The sequence below is a fragment of the Pungitius pungitius genome, chromosome 12 (genome assembly GCF_949316345.1).
Source record: "Pungitius pungitius chromosome 12, fPunPun2.1, whole genome shotgun sequence".
NCBI classification, from domain to species: Eukaryota; Metazoa; Chordata; class Actinopteri; order Perciformes; family Gasterosteidae; genus Pungitius; species Pungitius pungitius.
Genome location: NC_084911.1, coordinates 5657550 through 5673740, shown reverse-complemented (window position 1 = coordinate 5673740; position 16191 = coordinate 5657550). Strand labels below are relative to the sequence as shown.

Here is a 16191-nt window from a genome sequence, read left to right as displayed (position 1 = left end):
TTACTTATGTCAGAAGTGAATGTTGCATTGTGGTTTTTGTCTGCATGGACGTTTGAAAGTGGGCACAAAAGGGTTAGTGTTGCAAATGTTGAGCTTGACTTTTAACAATAAACGGTCACTTTCATGTTTTCACTTGATGGCACCACACAGTGAGGCTGTTAACTGTCTTAAAAAAAAGGTCATTTTATTCAAAATGTACATAACACAAACACATAGGGGAGGGTTGAAAGGGTTCCGATGCTGCTAGTCGTCTTCTTCTTCGTCTGACGGCGGCTGGTCTGCCGCGGCGTTCCGTTTCTCGATCTTGGCCATCAGCTCTGGAATAACGAGAAAATGCTAAATTGAATGAAACCTTCAATATTCAGCCATGGCTGAGGTTCTCAGAATAAGTTTGCCTCTCCTCTCCTCTCCTCTCGATTCAAAAAGTCAGGGAATGGACTTACCCTTAGCCGGGTTGAAGACACCGTTGGTTTGAGTGTTGCACACATAGCAACGCTTGGACTTGCGGTAATGCTGAAGAGCACAGGTCTCGCAGAAGAAGTGCTTGCACCTGGGAGACATTTAACTGGTTACCACGCTGCAACTGGTAGGAAACGGTGAAGAGGCCGAAGGGAAGAGGCTCACTTTGTGATGATGGGATTCTTAAAGGACTCCCTGCAGATGAAGCACTTAAAGGGCAAATCCTCGTCGTCGCTGCTCACCTCGTAGTTTTCCTCATCTAGACGATGGCACAGTTTTGTTCAGAAAATGCAGGTGCAGAGACAAAACAAACCTGACCTGAAAGACCTGAACTCACCATTGGCTCCATATCTGCCCTCTTCCAGTTCCCGCTCAATCTGCCAGCCATGTTTGTAGTCCGATCTGTCGTGGAGGAACTTGCAGCTGTCTAATAAGCAGCAGAGAAAAGCAGTGGTGTTAATGTCCCAGATGCTAAGTTATTCAGTTACACTTTTATATTTCAAATGGTACAAATATTGTACCCACCTCCAAAACCACAGAAACCAGTCTCCTTGTAGTCTTTGCAGATGTCCGGCTGGTAATCCCACCTGACTGTGGCTCTCAGGTGCTCAGGGGCACGGATTGGTCCTTTCCTGTGAAAGAAAAATAACTTATCAACACTGATGGATTACATAGTAGCATTCATAGCTAAGGAGTGTCTTATTAAAGCATGTGCTACATGTTGTCTGGCCCTATTATTCACCTGACCATGCCAGATGAGGCATTGCCCATGGTGGTATCTTTGGGCTTGATGAATTTTTGGTAGTTGTTGATGCCACGGTAGATTTTATCATCTTCTTTGCCCGTCAGTTCCTGTTGAATAAAGAAAAGAGTAATCCGGTCACTAGGGTGGTTAAAAAAGATGAAACGCATGTAAGGAAACGTGGATTAAATTGTTAACCATATGCAAAAATGTGCCATTGGGAATATTTTCCAGTACCTCTTGGATTTTCTGACTCCGCTCAAAGATGGCCTGAGCGTCGTTGTCTCTCTCTGTGTCCAGCTCATATGTAGCAGTTGCACCCATGTCATCGGGTCCCTCTGGTTTCTTTTTTGGGGCGTGATTGAGAGAATAGCAAATACTGAGAAAGACTTGTACGGCAACGTCACCGAGCCACCAAAATAAACCCAACGCGGAATGCAGAAAAAAAGTTTCTGAAATGCTGAAAAGTCTCCACTCACTGCTGACCGTGTGGACTTGTAGGCAACAGTGATCTTCTTCTCGTCTTTGTCTCCTTCCCCTTCACTGGAAGATGCTTCATCTCTCTCCACCTTCTTTGTCTGAAAACGAGAACCGGGTTAGGTTCACCTCATTATGGAAGTCAAAATGGATTTTTAAATGTTCATTTGTAGGGTACCCTTTGAATCATGGGGTTGACTCGAGTGTCCTTCTTTCCTTTTCTAATAACAGAGCTCTGATCCTCATCGCTGTTGCCATCTGTAAGAAACAAGTTTCAGGTATTATGTTAAAATGAATGATGCATTTTCTAATACTTTTTAAGCTAAATAAACAAAGTAACCATTTTGGATCAGCTAGAAAATGAGTCACACGAAACTGTAAACGGTGTTTAAAAAGTAGACCTTTTACATAGTGCTACATGACAATATATGATGATCGTATATAATAACTTTAACATGAAACATCTACAGAAATAAATGCAACAGACATTAATATAATTTTAATTATTTTTTAAAAACGATAGTAAAACTCCAGCAGGAAACAAGTATGAACAGGTAACTACTGCTAATGTATTTATTAAGCTGTATTAAACCACAATGCAGCGTGCGGTAACATGTCCAAACACCTTGAATTCCGAGGGACCGCGAATGCAGCACAAATTAGTAAACTAACTATCTGCGACGGAGAAAATAAGAACCTCCTTAGTTTACAGAGTTACCAGCTTATTGACTCATGTGGCACTTATTGGGTGGAAGTCATTGTTAAAAAATAAACAAAAATAAACAATGGCCTGTTAAGCTAACGTTCGTTTGTGACTACGCCGCAGCGTTGCGAGCACCACACGCCATTGTCTTCCTGAAAAACCCAAGAGCGATTAGCTGAACGATAGATCAGTACCTTTGTCGCTATCGCTTGCTTTTCTCTTTCGTCCGGAAAATTTCTTTGTTGATTTTTTGAAAAGAAAAGTGCAAGGACCCGCTTTTGGCTCTTCAGGCTCCGCCATCTTGCCCCTCAGTAACACCAGCACCAATGACCGCGTTAGTCCACACGCAGCGGCCCCTGGCGGCTCGGAGGTCTGCTGGTGGACTCCTGCTGGAGACACGGATTGACTGCACACACGGTATTAATATTGATTGCAGATCTTTGAAAAGATGTGCCTAAAATAATATAATGGATTTTAATACTAACATAGAACGAACATTTTTATTGAATGTTCTGGAGTTATACTTCTTGAAAGCTATTTAGTGCGAGTAAACATGAATACGTGAAGGCATCATTTCTCTCAGCTGTGCCAAATGCATGACGTATGCTGAATAAAACCGGAAATAATGGTGGAAATAAAAGCACTGTCATTTGGCGGTCGGCCCAATCATACACGAATAACTGGGGGGATTTTACTTCGGAAGCCCTAACCGGAACCCGTGTGTTCAAACATCTCTAACCTGATAGTGGGGGCCGCTGTTGCGTCCATCCTCCCGCAGCATCAGCAGCGGCAGCATCCGCGGCTCCCCGCAAAGGACAGGGGGTGTTTGTAGGACACAGGGCCCGTGGAGGGAGGGGACCTGGCCTGGGCACGGATCCCGAAGAGGCCCCGGGGCCGCCGCTGGATGGAGTCAGGCTGCGTTCACACAGCAATGGCTATGGGTCTGACATCGAAAAAGGCGTCTGCTCGGAGCGTCGGTGTTGAGCGAAAAAACCTCATCACGGTTTGCAGGTATGTATCACGACACCACCGAGCCACCGCATCATCTGCGAGTAGCCCACCGGTCACCGCATGCGGTTCGGTTAATATATGTACAATCTTACCATAATGGAGGGTGTTTATTCAATCATGAAATGAAACATCACGTTTCTGTAAACATCACTTTTCGAGATCATTTATTTGGTATGTCATAATACAAGGAAAGTTATTTTTATATTTAACAGTTAGAGACACCTAATTCATTTGTGTCTATGCTGATAGTTGCAGCGATAAAGGAGACTAGAGGAATGATATTCTTTATTATTAAGCCGGAGGAAAAAAAATAACAGCAGGTGGCCTCCTCCATCACTGCGAGGTTGAGTGACTGAAATGGACAAGGGCATTGGAAGCCGTGCAAGGACTCCTCCCTCCATCAGTGTTCCCCAGCCTACACAGTCAACCAAATGCTCATTGACTGTGATGTGCAGTCTCAGCTCTTGAATTTACTGTTAAAATGTTATTCGCAGAGTTGTGAGCCTTCTTTAAGAGTGGTGTCATTTGATGCACATCGTTTACATTTAAACTGATCTGTTGTGTATCACACTGTGCCATAATTGAGTATAGTTTCCAACCTTATTTGTCTTCTGAACCCACTAAAATCAAGGATGGTCTGCTTCTGACATCTCCAATATCTTGATAATATCACAATATAGTTGGCTTTCAGGTAATTCAATTGAAATGTAAGAAATACCATTTATGCTTTGTAAAAGACATACTGATCTTTTCTGAAAGTTCTGAAAAATAATCTCAGAAATGTGTGTCAAGATATCTTGATATAAGATTTAATTGCAATGCAATTCATTGAATTCACTACTGCCACCCCTATGAGTAAACTATGATTTATTTTTCCCCCTATAATCATCCTGTGACCTTCAGATTTATTGTGACCCCGGATTTTGGATCCCTGTTTGAGGTGTAATGTAAAGTGAACTTGAAAAGGAATGATATGTATAATAATATAATGAAGTCAGTTATTTTGTGAAGTTGGCATAGAAGGACATAAAGGTTTTAGGTTGATAATCACTTTTAAATGAATAAAGTGCTATTTTACGATATAGGATCCTGTTATGTTTAGCAGAGGACCCTTTGATACTACTATTGAATTGCATATAGTCATAAATGGTACTCAAGCAAATATCAGTATTGTACGTAATTACGTCTGGAAATGTGTATTTCAAACCTGGATTGCAACTAACAATTATTTGTCTTCATCAATTGATTGATGTAATGTATAATCGTGAAATGCATGGAAAACAGGGAGAGATACTTGTCTTAATAGAGCCTGAGTGGAGATCTGCAAATAGCTAGAATAATTTGAATTAATAATTTCTTCTGCTCTTTAGTATTTTACATCCTTTGATTTGACTAGAAGCTTGTTGCAAAGCTTTTCTTAAATACTTTTCATAATGCCCTCATAAAAGTTTTTATTGCATCGCTACGAGTCTTGAATTTGAAATCGCTAGTCATAAATGCTACTGCAGACAGGCACATATTGCTTCTTAGATTATGCAGGCATTTTACCAATTTTCCCTCATCTTTTTTTTGTTTTGTTTTCTAAGAATTGGCTTTGGCCTCATTTTCAGTGAAAGTGATTAAAATGACATAAATCCCCTTAAAAAAAAAAAGAGGCAACGTCTGAACTTTGACACACAATCAAGCATTTTTATTCCAGTACCTTTCTCTTTCAGGTACTAACTGCATTTTTAGTTTCACGTACAATGAAACAAAACAACACAACATCACACAGAGCATGCAAAGAACTACAAGTTCTCACGATGGACTCACACAGATTAGCGAGGGGACAAAAAACACTGTTGTATTCGGGTTGGCCTGACCGCTAAGACCACTTTAATCGTGTAAGCATTTTAATGACAAACACACAGGACGAGACAGAAATTAAAGTCAAACCGCTTTCCATCAGTAATGCTAGCTACAACGTTTTTTTTTTCTTCTCTCCATTCTCTAATTAACAACATGACATTGATTAGGTTCCGTTGTGGGGCAACTTTTTATCAGGCACGTCGCTGTCAGACCTGCATCTCTCTGCGTCTTTTCTAAAAGTTTTCTTCTTCCTGACGCCGCCGTGACGGGAGTTGATTCAAGTAGTCAAGGGTCGTTTGTGTGTGCGTGTGTGTTCGCACAGTCTCACTGGAGAGACAGATCCTGAATCAGCAGTGCGCCCCCGGCTGTGCATTGAAGCAGGCTGAGCGTCATGTTGGTGCAGGACACAGGATCCGGGCTCTATGGTGCTGCCCGGCTGCAGTCACTAAGCTAGCGTTAGTGCAACATTAGTACACCAGATCAAGCCTTTATTTTTTCCCTAATACAGATATGTATTATTTTCTTTACTGTAACATCATACACGTTTAAAATACAATCAGCGCACACACACAGAGATTAACAAGTCGAGGGTTGAAGTTATATGTCTCTTTTTTTGCACTTTAGAAAAAGTGGGTTGTTTCTGTTCAGGGTTTGGATCAAGAAGTTCACTTGTTTTCCCGTTGTTACCGGGGGGGGGGCATAACAAAGAATAACTGGCATCACAGACCTCAAAACGAGAGAAGTGTATTCACATGATCTGGGTCACTAGTACTAGGCACAGAGGTCTGCTCAAAGCTTCAGTGCCTTGTTTACGGGGTCAAACTCAACTGCAGGAGCCCATTTGAATTAGAAACACATATGTACAGCAATAGACATTTGTGTATAATAATGATAAACCTGATCACACATTTGCACCACCACAGGGAACAGTTTCTGCAAAAAGGCCTCTGTCAGAGACTTAAAGGCTTTCCAGTAAAGACTTAAAAACAAGAATAATAATGGCAGAGAAAAAATAATAAAAGAGTCTGTCGCAGTCAGGAAAAAAAGTTGCATCTTTGAAACGTCTACAACGAAGAATACTTATTAAATTTACCCCTTTGCAGGGAGGGAATACATGAGAAAAATTTCAACTGCAATGATTTGAACCCGTTTGACAAGAAAACCCAGAGTTGCTTTGTCTAGTAATGGCCTTGAAGACACTGTGATGTCTATCATGTTCACAGTGACAGCAGTGTCATCTGGATCTACTGTGTCTCTGCACTGTTGCCACTAGCGACAGGATCTATTTTAACGTGGCACGTCTGATGCTTTCTCTAGCCGGTGGTTATTTTTCATACAACTGCAGTTTGTTTATCTGAGCCAACATTTTGCTGTTTTAAACGTGTGGTGTTTTGTTGCTTTGGTTTCTGGCTTAAAGCTCTCGTGCCGTCATCCGCGACTGGTGGATCGCTGTTGCCGTGGTCACGGGGGAACCTAAGAACACACAGATGGGATGAGTGAGACTGGACAGGTCTGTTGTCCGGTGCTATTCCCTCCCTCTCCCCAGCTGCCTGCTGTGAACAACGGGAGCGGGGGGGGGGGGGGGGGGGGTGAGTGAAAGGAAGGAGGCTGGTGGCATGGTGCATATGGAGGCTGAGGCTCTGTGGCTCGGCAGGGAAGAATCAAAGGTCCCGCGCCGTAGTAAACACAACTACGTGGTCGCGTCTCACGCACGTGCCTCTGTACGCGGGCGGCTCTTTGCGCTTTTAAAACATTCTGAGCAATAGCAGAGGGGGCCGTCTCGATAGCTATTTTTAAGGAATGATATCAACACATCTTTGGATGCCTGCTATGACGTTGTTTACTGGTTCAGAGGGCGAGGGAGGAGAGAGAGATGGGGGCGGTGGGATGGGGGTTAATGTGAAACGTCGCAAGTTGAGATTCTCTGTCCCTGCTGATACGTGTAGGTGTGGTTATCCTAGGTGGTGCTGAGGCTCAAACACACTGTGTGTAAGTACAGTAGAGGGGTTAGAAAAGGAGAACAAGGGGGCCTTTTAAGAGAGCTGAGAGTGGGCGTGGCGTCGATCCAGCCTGAGTGAGAGGGGGCACAAAAGAAGCTTGTCAGAAGGCCTTGCAGTTGTTTTTCCGTGTCAAATCGTACCAAGAGCATTCTGCCATTCCACTCCAGCCATTTGCATTTGAGGCACGCCCGCAATTTCCCCGCAGATCAAAGGACTCCAGTTATTTTGAAATAATCTGGTTTGTTTCTCTTGAGATAACTGGGCTTTTGCAACAGTCAACCTTCTGCACTTTTTTATGTTATCACTTCAACAAACAGGCAGCTGTTTATCAGTGGTTCTCATTCTGGGCCCTGGGAACCAAAGCGTTGCGAGGAATCGATTGGTATCATAAATTATTCTGTCATCGGATGTCTTCACAAATTCGACCAGAATTGATGTCTCCCTACGCTCTATTTATCTTAAGTTTCCAAATGAATAGAATTTTTCTGCAGAAAAATATTTCCAACACAACTTTCTTAGTACGAAGTCACATAAGAGGAGCATCTGCGCTCTGTACAAGATCTCTAAATAATAACCACGGATAAATGGGATTACTGGCCTACTATTATTATTATTATTTGTTTTTAGTTTGTGTGCTGGTGGGGAGCACACAAATTCTATGAGCTCTATTATACCTTGCAACTTGACTGACCTACTTAATTTTTGCAGTTTACATTATGAGAATGAATTTTTGTGCCACTGACCTGTTTCTTTGATAAATCCGGCATGACCGAAAACCTGACAGTGGTCCATAGGTAAATCTAATCCAGTTTGGGCTCTCAGTTGGAACCGACCCTGTGCTGCAGATGCTGTAGTGGTGTCCAAATGTTCTCTGTGATGGAGCTTCTTTCTTCTTCTTTCATGTGACATTTTGGGCGAGTTCCCCGACCCCCACGATGAGGTCCCCTCTCATCTAGAGCGTCTTGCGTTTGGGGAAGAGGGCTTTCCGAAAAGAGGTGGTGGTGGAGCCCCGGCTGAAGGAGGCGCCCCCCAGGGCAATCTTGGTCTTTCCACTGGTGATGGTGGAGGAGCCCAACGATGTTGTGCTCCGGCCCCTGGTGATGGAGGAGCCTCCCAGCGCCAGTTTGGACTTTCCCCTCTTTATGGTGGTGTTGCCCAAGGTCAAGGCCGTCTTCCCCTCGGTGAAACTGGTATTGCCCATTTAGGAGAGGCTCTTCTTCCTTACCCGGATTCGACGATGGTATTCGGGGCTCACTCGACGCAAAGCATCGCACACTCATGCAGCACGTCCTGCTCTGCCCCTCCTGGGTAATAGAACCATCTGCTACAATCCAGAGAGGACCAGAATGCTAGGCGTGGATAGCACGACCCCTGTGTCGCATAATGCCTTCGTTGAGATGACCAACGTGGGCTCTGGAAGGCCACATACCACCCATGTGTGCCTGTCAATGGACAGAGGCAGCCGTAGGTGGCCACAGCCTATCTGGGGGGAGTGTGGGGAGGGGGGGGCAGAGACAGTGGAGCGATTGTCCCATCTCCACGACGACACCGGGCGGTTGAAGGACACATTGTTGCAAAGGGGGGGCAATCTGTGGTGACATCACTTTCTTCTGAGCCATTGTTCCCTATAGCCTCTGATTGTAAAACATAGCCTCTGTGTACAACGTCCATACCATATGGGAAACGAGTGGCGCGGTGTCCGATTTGATAATGGAAAAGATGGACGTGATCACGTCCTTGTGTAGGCTTTGATTGCACCCCTCCATTGGAAATATGGGTGTGGTTCCTTCAGTTGGTGTTAACTACCAGAACGTGTCCTTGCTGAACTGTTTCCAACTCATTACAGCAACGAAGTCTTTACTTTCTACCGTTTACGTTTCAAGGATCAATCGTCACCCTATAGTGTCTTTAAAAAAAAACTCTATTCACAAAACAATCAAGCCAAGCAGTGTTTATGCATGTTACTTTTATAGGCATTGTTACATCAACCAGCTTTACAGTTTTCTAGCTTAAAGCTGTGTTTTCTGGTGGTTATGGAAATGCAGGCAATCAACCAATTTTATCGGCATTCACAAAAAATACCACATTTGTACCAAAGATGTACACATGGTGATGACTGTACATGCACAACATACAGGAGAACAGTGTTGGGGGAAAAAACACACACTCTCTTGTGTCCCTCCACATGCATCCCACACGGCGGTTTCACACTTTCCCCTCCCTGCCAAGTAGACACACCATAAACCGTCATCTCCTCACTGTCACATTTGCATAACACGCTCTACATGGCTTCGGAAAACCTCACTCTTGATTGCAAACCCATTAGATGTTCGCTTCCCTTTGCACTTTCTTACTGGGGAAAATTCACCTTCGCCGAACCGGTAACAGATCACAAAAATAGCAGCTCCTTCTTTTTCTGACTCTTACTGACCTGCTAAAACTGACCAGATCGTAATATCCGTGGGTGTTTTAAGAGTGTGCAGGAATCATGAGTGAAAATCCCAGTAGATGTTGCTGTGCGTTTCTGTGCCCCTGACGAGGGTGGTTTTGATCACAGACACGGACTTGGTCCCATGGGTGAAGGTCAGCGTGGTGAGAGAGCTTGTGGTCTCCCCTCGTGTAAGGGTGGTTTTTCCCAATGCTATGTTGATGTGGCCCAGAGTCACAGTTGATCTGCTCCAGGAGACTGAGAACTTTCCCCAGGAGATGGCGTACTTAGTCCTCAAGATCGAAACCCTGCCTTTGGTGAAGGAGGTCTTGCTTGACAGGAATGTGGTTTTCCACTCATTGTTAGGGTCTTTTTGGGGCGGCTTGGCTTCCCTGGGTGTCCTGGCCCCGGCCTCAGGGTCCCTTTCCATCTAGGTGGTCCTGCGCTTGGACATCAAGGCTTTGCGAAACGACGTGGTCGTGGTTCCCCGGCTGAAGCTGGCCCGTCCCAGAGCCACCGTCGTCTTTTGCCTTTGGATGGTGGACTCTCCCATGGAGGTGGTGGTCACTCCCCTGAAGATGGAGGAGTTGCCCATGGCTACGGTCGTCTTTCCCCTGGCTATGGAGGTGCTTCCCACTGCCAGGGCAGTCTTGCCCTCGGTGATGCTAGTGTTGCCCATCGATGCGGAGGCAGTCCACCCGAGCCAGTGCCTGGATGCCGGCTCCTAACACACCAGCTGCATTACTGCCCGGTGGTGGAGGAAAGCCAAAGTAAATCTGCGGCAGCGGTTGTCCTAAATAGATCAGACCACCGTGTGTGGATGAGGGAGGAGGGAATCATTTGATCATTCTTTGATGCTGGCCGGTCCCTCGGAGAGACGAGAGCCAGGGGGACATGGAAGGACAGCACGCACAAAGGCTGAGAGGACAGGGGGTTAATTGTATTGTTTTCATGATAACACTGCCACGGCACTGAAGGGGTACATTGTGCAGTACACAAGACAATTGGGGTGACCTCAGTGTGATAAGATGGCGTGGTTCCTAAACAAGAAAGAAAAAAAGCTCCTCTGGGCTATTGTTGCAGGGTTCAAATACAGTAGTACACTTGTCCCCTCGGGTACAGTACACGCCGGCATTTCAGCGCCTCGCGAAGAACAGACATGCGAAGTTGAATGTTTTATCCTCTGCAATGTTTTTCTAACCCCCCCAACCACCCCCCTCTCTGTGTACTTCTATTTCAGATTCTCGGTAAAGACGCTCCTAGAAAAGTACACAGCAGAACCCATAGATGACTCAGCCGAGGAGTTTATTAACTTTGCCGCCATATTAGAGCACATCCTCAGCCACCGCTTCAAAGGTAACACTACAGGTAACATGCAGCACAGGAGAAGATGGACAATTTAGTTTAAAGGAATTCATGTTATGTAATTGTAGAAGTGCTTCATTGTTGTGTTTTAATCTCGGACCAGGTTCAGGAAGCTGGTTCAGCTCAGATGGACAGCGCAGCTTCTGGGAATATATCCGGATGGCGTGCAGCAAGGTGCAGAACAACTGCATCGGCAGCATTGAAAACATAGAGAACATCAGCACATCAAGAGCAAAGGCAAGGGTGCCTGTGTGAAGAATTGTGTGAGAGTGTGTTTGTGGGTGGGACATTGCACGAGAGAGCAGCAAAGAAAGCCCTCTGTTCCTACTCACTATTTAAGTTGTCCCACAGGGACGCGCCTGGATTCGAGTGGCTCTGATGGAAAAACGTCTGTCTGAATATGTGTCCACTGCTCTGAGGGACACGAGAACTACCAGGTCAGACAAAGGCTTTTCAAAATGGACAATAAGCAAAATATTTGAATGATATCATATACAGCTATACCCTCATGTTGTCGCTCGACATGAATCATTCATCACTCAGTTTCAGTGTAACAGTCTGCTCCAGATTTTTAAAACATAATGTACTATACAACGCGCTTAGATGCCCATCTATCAGTAATATATCTTGAAGAGATAATCACCACCTCTTCACCTGACAGGAGGTTCTATGATGATGGGGCCATCATGCTGAGAGAAGAGGCCCAAGTCCTGACCGGCATGCTGATCGGATTGAGTGCCATAGACTTCAGGTGAAGACACACGCTGCAGACTCTGATGTACAGAGGTTTTAAATGTATAAGCACAAAACCCAAATAATGATCATGTATATTTGTAAGGTATTTGACTAACCCTTTATGTCCTGCTCCAGATTTTTTGTTTTAAGACCAGTATTTAGGAATTTAAATCCTATGGATTTGAGTGTGGCGTATTCTACATCTACGAGTAAGGATAGAAACAATTAGCATCAGAATAATTTTAAGTAAGTTTAAGTAGAGTATTTTGCTGCTGTCAATGCAGAGAAATATTCATATGGATAAAAACAGTTGTCATCAAACTAATTTGATTAATATAGAAAGGACATGGAATTGTCTTATTATTGATGTTTTGTAAAATACTTTAACAAAACAAGTATCCTTTGTCTCTTTGCAGTTTTTGCTTAAAAGGGGAGACTCTAGATGGGAAATCCTCAGCTGTGATTGACTACACGCCGTACCTGAAGTTCACTCAGAGGTGAGACCGATCGTGCCCCTGCAGGTTTAGCTTCACATGCGTGTGCATGTGGCCACACTACCCCCAGTGTATGGGTTCAAAATGTAGAACCATGGGTTCAAAATGACATGTAATGTGATGCACGTGTGACGCCGTAACGCTGTCGCCTCTCGGCTGCGTAGCTACGACTACCTGAGCGATGAGGAGGACCGCCACAGCGTGGACAGCAGTAACAGCGAGGAGAGCGTCCCCGAGCACCCCTACATCCCTCTGGTGACCGACGAGGAGAGCTGGAGCAACAAGTGCCGCAAGATGGAGCAGAGGTTTAAGATCGTCTACGCCCAGAAGGTGAAACACAACTGCCGCTGGAAACCAAGGTCTAATGCGGTCTGATGCGGCGTGTTTCTCACAATGGCTTTCTGGGTACAAATCCCTGCGTCACTTGCTGCAGGGCTACCTGGAGGAGCTAGTGCGCCTGCGGGAGTCGCAGCTGAAGAACGTGGAGACGGAGAACAAGCGTCTGAGAGCAAAGGTGGAGGAGCAGGCGGTCCAGAGCCAACAGGAGAAGAAGGAGCTGGAGGCCGTGGTGCTCGAGCTGCAGGCACAACTGTGAGAAACAAGACAACACCGAGACAGTAGTGTATCCGTGTGGTGCATTTTTTTTTAAAAAGGTTGCATCATAAGTGATGCAAACGCAAGCCAAAAGAAAGCAATCCTCTGTGCAGATGAGAGGGACGACATCAGATAGAAAAGGGTTCAGCTTGGAGTTTGAAAAAGAAACATTAAATCAATCATTGTTCGGACAACTACTTTATTTTATTTTATTACTATATTTTATTGAGTAAAAATAAATGATTGCTCTCCTAATGTGTTAATATAATTACAAGATTGTAATTTTTCTTCAAAGAAGATGAAAATTAATTCACTAGAGATGGTGGATCTATTTCCGTTTCCCGCCACTTTCCCGTTCATACTTGTTTGTTGTTAGGCGTCAGTTCTGAATTGACTTATTCGCATCGCACTCTGTGCTTCATGCAGCTCGGCCCTCATGCCCTGTGATTCCTCCCATCTGGCTAAAGACCTCTCCATCCCGCTGGTCAACCAGTGGTCCGTCATCACCAACAACCAGTGCGACGTCAAGCTGTTCCGCAGGTAAACGTACAAACAGTTGGACAAACAGTTTATTTGTTATCGTTATTGTATTTTATTCATAAATCTACATGTATTTTGTCAATAAGTCACACACCGGGTATAACAAGCATTAGAAACAAGGATAATCAACACATCCTCATAGATTAGCAATCAATGTACAGAACCACTGATGTCTGTGCCATAATTGGGTGTTTTTTTTCTCCACCCAGGAGGAGTTTCCACAGTTTGGAGCAACTTTCCGTCGAAGTCAGTCTGAACTCTGACTCCCAAATGGCTGATGGGAGACAGAACGGAGACCTTGCGTGGAGTTCAGCAGGTACAAAAGCTTTTACTGCTACTGACTGCAGTCATTCCATCATGTTCACCACATTTAAACTGATATTTACGCTGTTTTTATTGTACTTCACTGTACTACAAACTAACTGCAGTAGTAAAATAACAACATTTCTGCTTGAGTGGGAGTATATTTGCTCTGTTTCCACCGCTGCATAAAACCCTTTCAGAGGCAGCCACCCATGCACATGCACATACATACTCATACAAAGACAGGCTTGATGGCTGTTGATGGCGTTTCGTGTGGGCACCTCCAAGTATGCACCACCGGAGGCTCATTCTTATCGTGCGTTTTCTGCTTTGTTTTGTCTCCGTAGGAAAAGACAATACTCCCTCCATGCTGGGTCTCTGTGGCTCTCTGGCCTCTCTCCCAAGCTCCAAGTCCCTGGCCAGCCTCAAGTCCAGCGAGTGTTTGGTCAACATCAGCGCGGAACCCAGCCCTGCGCTCACTCCCAGCTAGCTCCCGACCAACCCCAGAGATTGAACCCCTTCCGCCTGTCTGCCTGGTGATGCTGCGTTGACCGTAAACCCGACGAAAACCCTGCTTCCATTTTATCCACCAAGTGCATCCACAGCTCTGTGAGAACAGGGAAGTCATGACTCCCATTTCTGGATTTTTGCAAAACATACGTGAAGTCTCCATGAATTTCAAAGGACCCGTCGTGCTTTTGGTTCTCACCCTTCTCTTCGCCTTATCCGCTCAGCTCCTCTCAATCGCTTGGCCTCAACCACTTTGTCCTCTCTGTGAATCCCTTCATCCCAAATCCTGCAATCGCTCTGCAAACTCCTGTCAGACCTTTATCCAAAGCATCCCATTTTTTCCTGAAAGTGTACTCTTATCTCGCTCCTTATTTGAATATCAACTTTCTTCCCCATGGGGTCGTCTAAGTGTTTGTGCACCTACTTTATTGGATTTTCTTGTCAAAAGGTGACCAAAACAGCACATGCAGCCCTTTGGATGAAGCCACTTGCAAAAAGAGATGTGATGATCATTTTAGGAGATACAGATAATCCATATAAGGAGTAGAATGGGTATTTACAGACTGTCTTCACAGTAACTTAGCACTAAGAAGTATTTTATGGGTGAGACTGATCTTGGATCATTCTAGCTTGAATAATCAATCACTGTTTAAATCTGTGCAGCTTATTATTGAATCGATCCAATCTTACAGCACAGCATACTCCACTTCTCTTATTTCATCCAATACAGCAGTATGTTCTTTTTACATGTAGATTTTGATTTATTTCTTTTGGGTTTATGTTGCAATAAACTGCCTTTTTCCATGATGTTTGTGTGGATCAATTAATTGCATGGAAAGTCACAGGAAGACTGGGCTATGCAGTGATTTAAAAAGACACTAAGTTAATGGAGACTTTTGATCGAGCAGCCGGTTGAATGGGACACATGTGCTCTGGCTCCATCTTGTGGTTCAACAGGTGTAACACAATGCATAAATTCCCCAAATGCTTGTTAATTCTCAAAAATAACTGGATGGTCTCGGACGGAAAACAAATGGTTGTCTAAATAATAAACATGAAATACATCTTTTAACAAACTAGACCAGGTTGGACAACTGATTCCTCCAAATGGATACAGAATAGTATTTCCACACATCCTGCTGACGTGTCCTTTTCCAAGATGCTGAAGCCTCGACCACCTGCGTTGTGTGACCGTTGTGGCTCCTCTGCTCCTGTGCTGTGTCTGTGCTTTCTATCTCCAAGGCTGCAGGCCTGATTGGATTGTAATAGATGGCATTGGACGCACACCTGTGACCCTGTGTGCAGTACAAACGGTTGAAGATGGATGGATTGATGGATGGATGGATGGATGGATGGATGGACCCACCGCCACCCGATGTGTCACATGCATGGAAAGCCTGAGCAGCAGCCTGTGTTGGTGCTTTCCTCTCACTGCACAGCGCTGTGAGGAGGTTTTTTGGTCATTACCCCATTTAATCTGCATGAGAACGTGCTGTGAGCACGTTCTCATGCATCCAAACCGCTGACCTCAGAGGTCGCTCCCATCCTTTTGTTTGACTAATCACTTACTTATTGATAAATCCCTTTAAGTGCTCGTGCGTAGAGCCTGGACACTGTGACTTTTTACCCCCTTATGATGAAGATTATTAGAAAATCCGGATGGGGACAGAATTCGGATGTATGTGGCGTTTTCTTGGGCTGTTGTCCAACACTATTCCCCATGTCGTGTGTCTTTTATGAGAACCGTGAAACGTTGGGCAGGATAGAAAACAGTTAACCCAAAGCCTTAAAGTCATTATTTACAACTGTTTCTTTATCGATTAGGGTTTGTGGTATTGGAAGATTTTGCTAATAAATTAACTAGTGGACATACTCTTGGTGATTATTTTGCTGCAAGGTAAAAGCTTCGTTCAAACTATCATAAACAGTACAATAAGAGCCCTGACTTAGATATGTTGTAATAGCAACATAAGTTAATTAGA

At 44.6% G+C, this 16191-nt stretch overlaps 2 protein-coding genes and 1 long non-coding RNA gene across 5 annotated transcripts; 1 reads left to right on the top strand and 2 right to left on the bottom strand.

Moving 5' to 3' along the window:
* Positions 1-127: 127 nt before the first annotated feature.
* On the bottom strand, positions 128-3183 carry rnf113a (ring finger protein 113A). Its single transcript, XM_037476921.2, has 11 exons — positions 3121-3183; positions 2576-2787; positions 1857-1936; positions 1681-1779; positions 1439-1546; positions 1202-1311; positions 985-1091; positions 797-886; positions 625-718; positions 444-550; positions 128-317 (listed from the first exon to the last, which is right to left on the bottom strand). The coding sequence occupies exons 1-11, from the start codon at positions 3147-3149 to the stop codon at positions 244-246; spliced, it is 1110 nt and encodes a 369-aa protein (XP_037332818.2). The 5' UTR covers positions 3150-3183; the 3' UTR covers positions 128-243.
* rundc3aa (RUN domain containing 3Aa) lies at positions 3157-15016 on the top strand. Of its 2 annotated transcripts, none has more exons than XM_037476917.2 (11): positions 3157-3392; positions 10909-11024; positions 11137-11270; positions 11385-11470; positions 11695-11784; positions 12185-12265; positions 12427-12592; positions 12696-12853; positions 13283-13396; positions 13606-13712; positions 14047-15016. In XM_037476917.2, exons 1-11 carry the CDS (start codon positions 3286-3288, stop codon positions 14187-14189), a joined length of 1302 nt encoding a protein of 433 aa, XP_037332814.1. In that variant the 5' UTR covers positions 3157-3285; the 3' UTR covers positions 14190-15016. The 2 variants fall into 2 exon arrangements, with proteins under 2 accessions (XP_037332814.1, XP_037332813.1); XM_037476916.2 differs by having other exon boundaries at positions 10909-11036.
* Positions 5056-8185, bottom strand: LOC119220722 (uncharacterized). 2 transcript variants are annotated; one of them, XR_005120614.2, is made up of 2 exons: positions 7984-8185; positions 5056-7310 (listed from the first exon to the last, which is right to left on the bottom strand). It is a non-coding gene; the product is annotated as an uncharacterized LOC119220722 (long non-coding RNA). The 2 variants fall into 2 exon arrangements; XR_009957137.1 differs by having other exon boundaries at positions 5056-6713.
* Positions 15017-16191: the final 1175 nt, after the last annotated feature.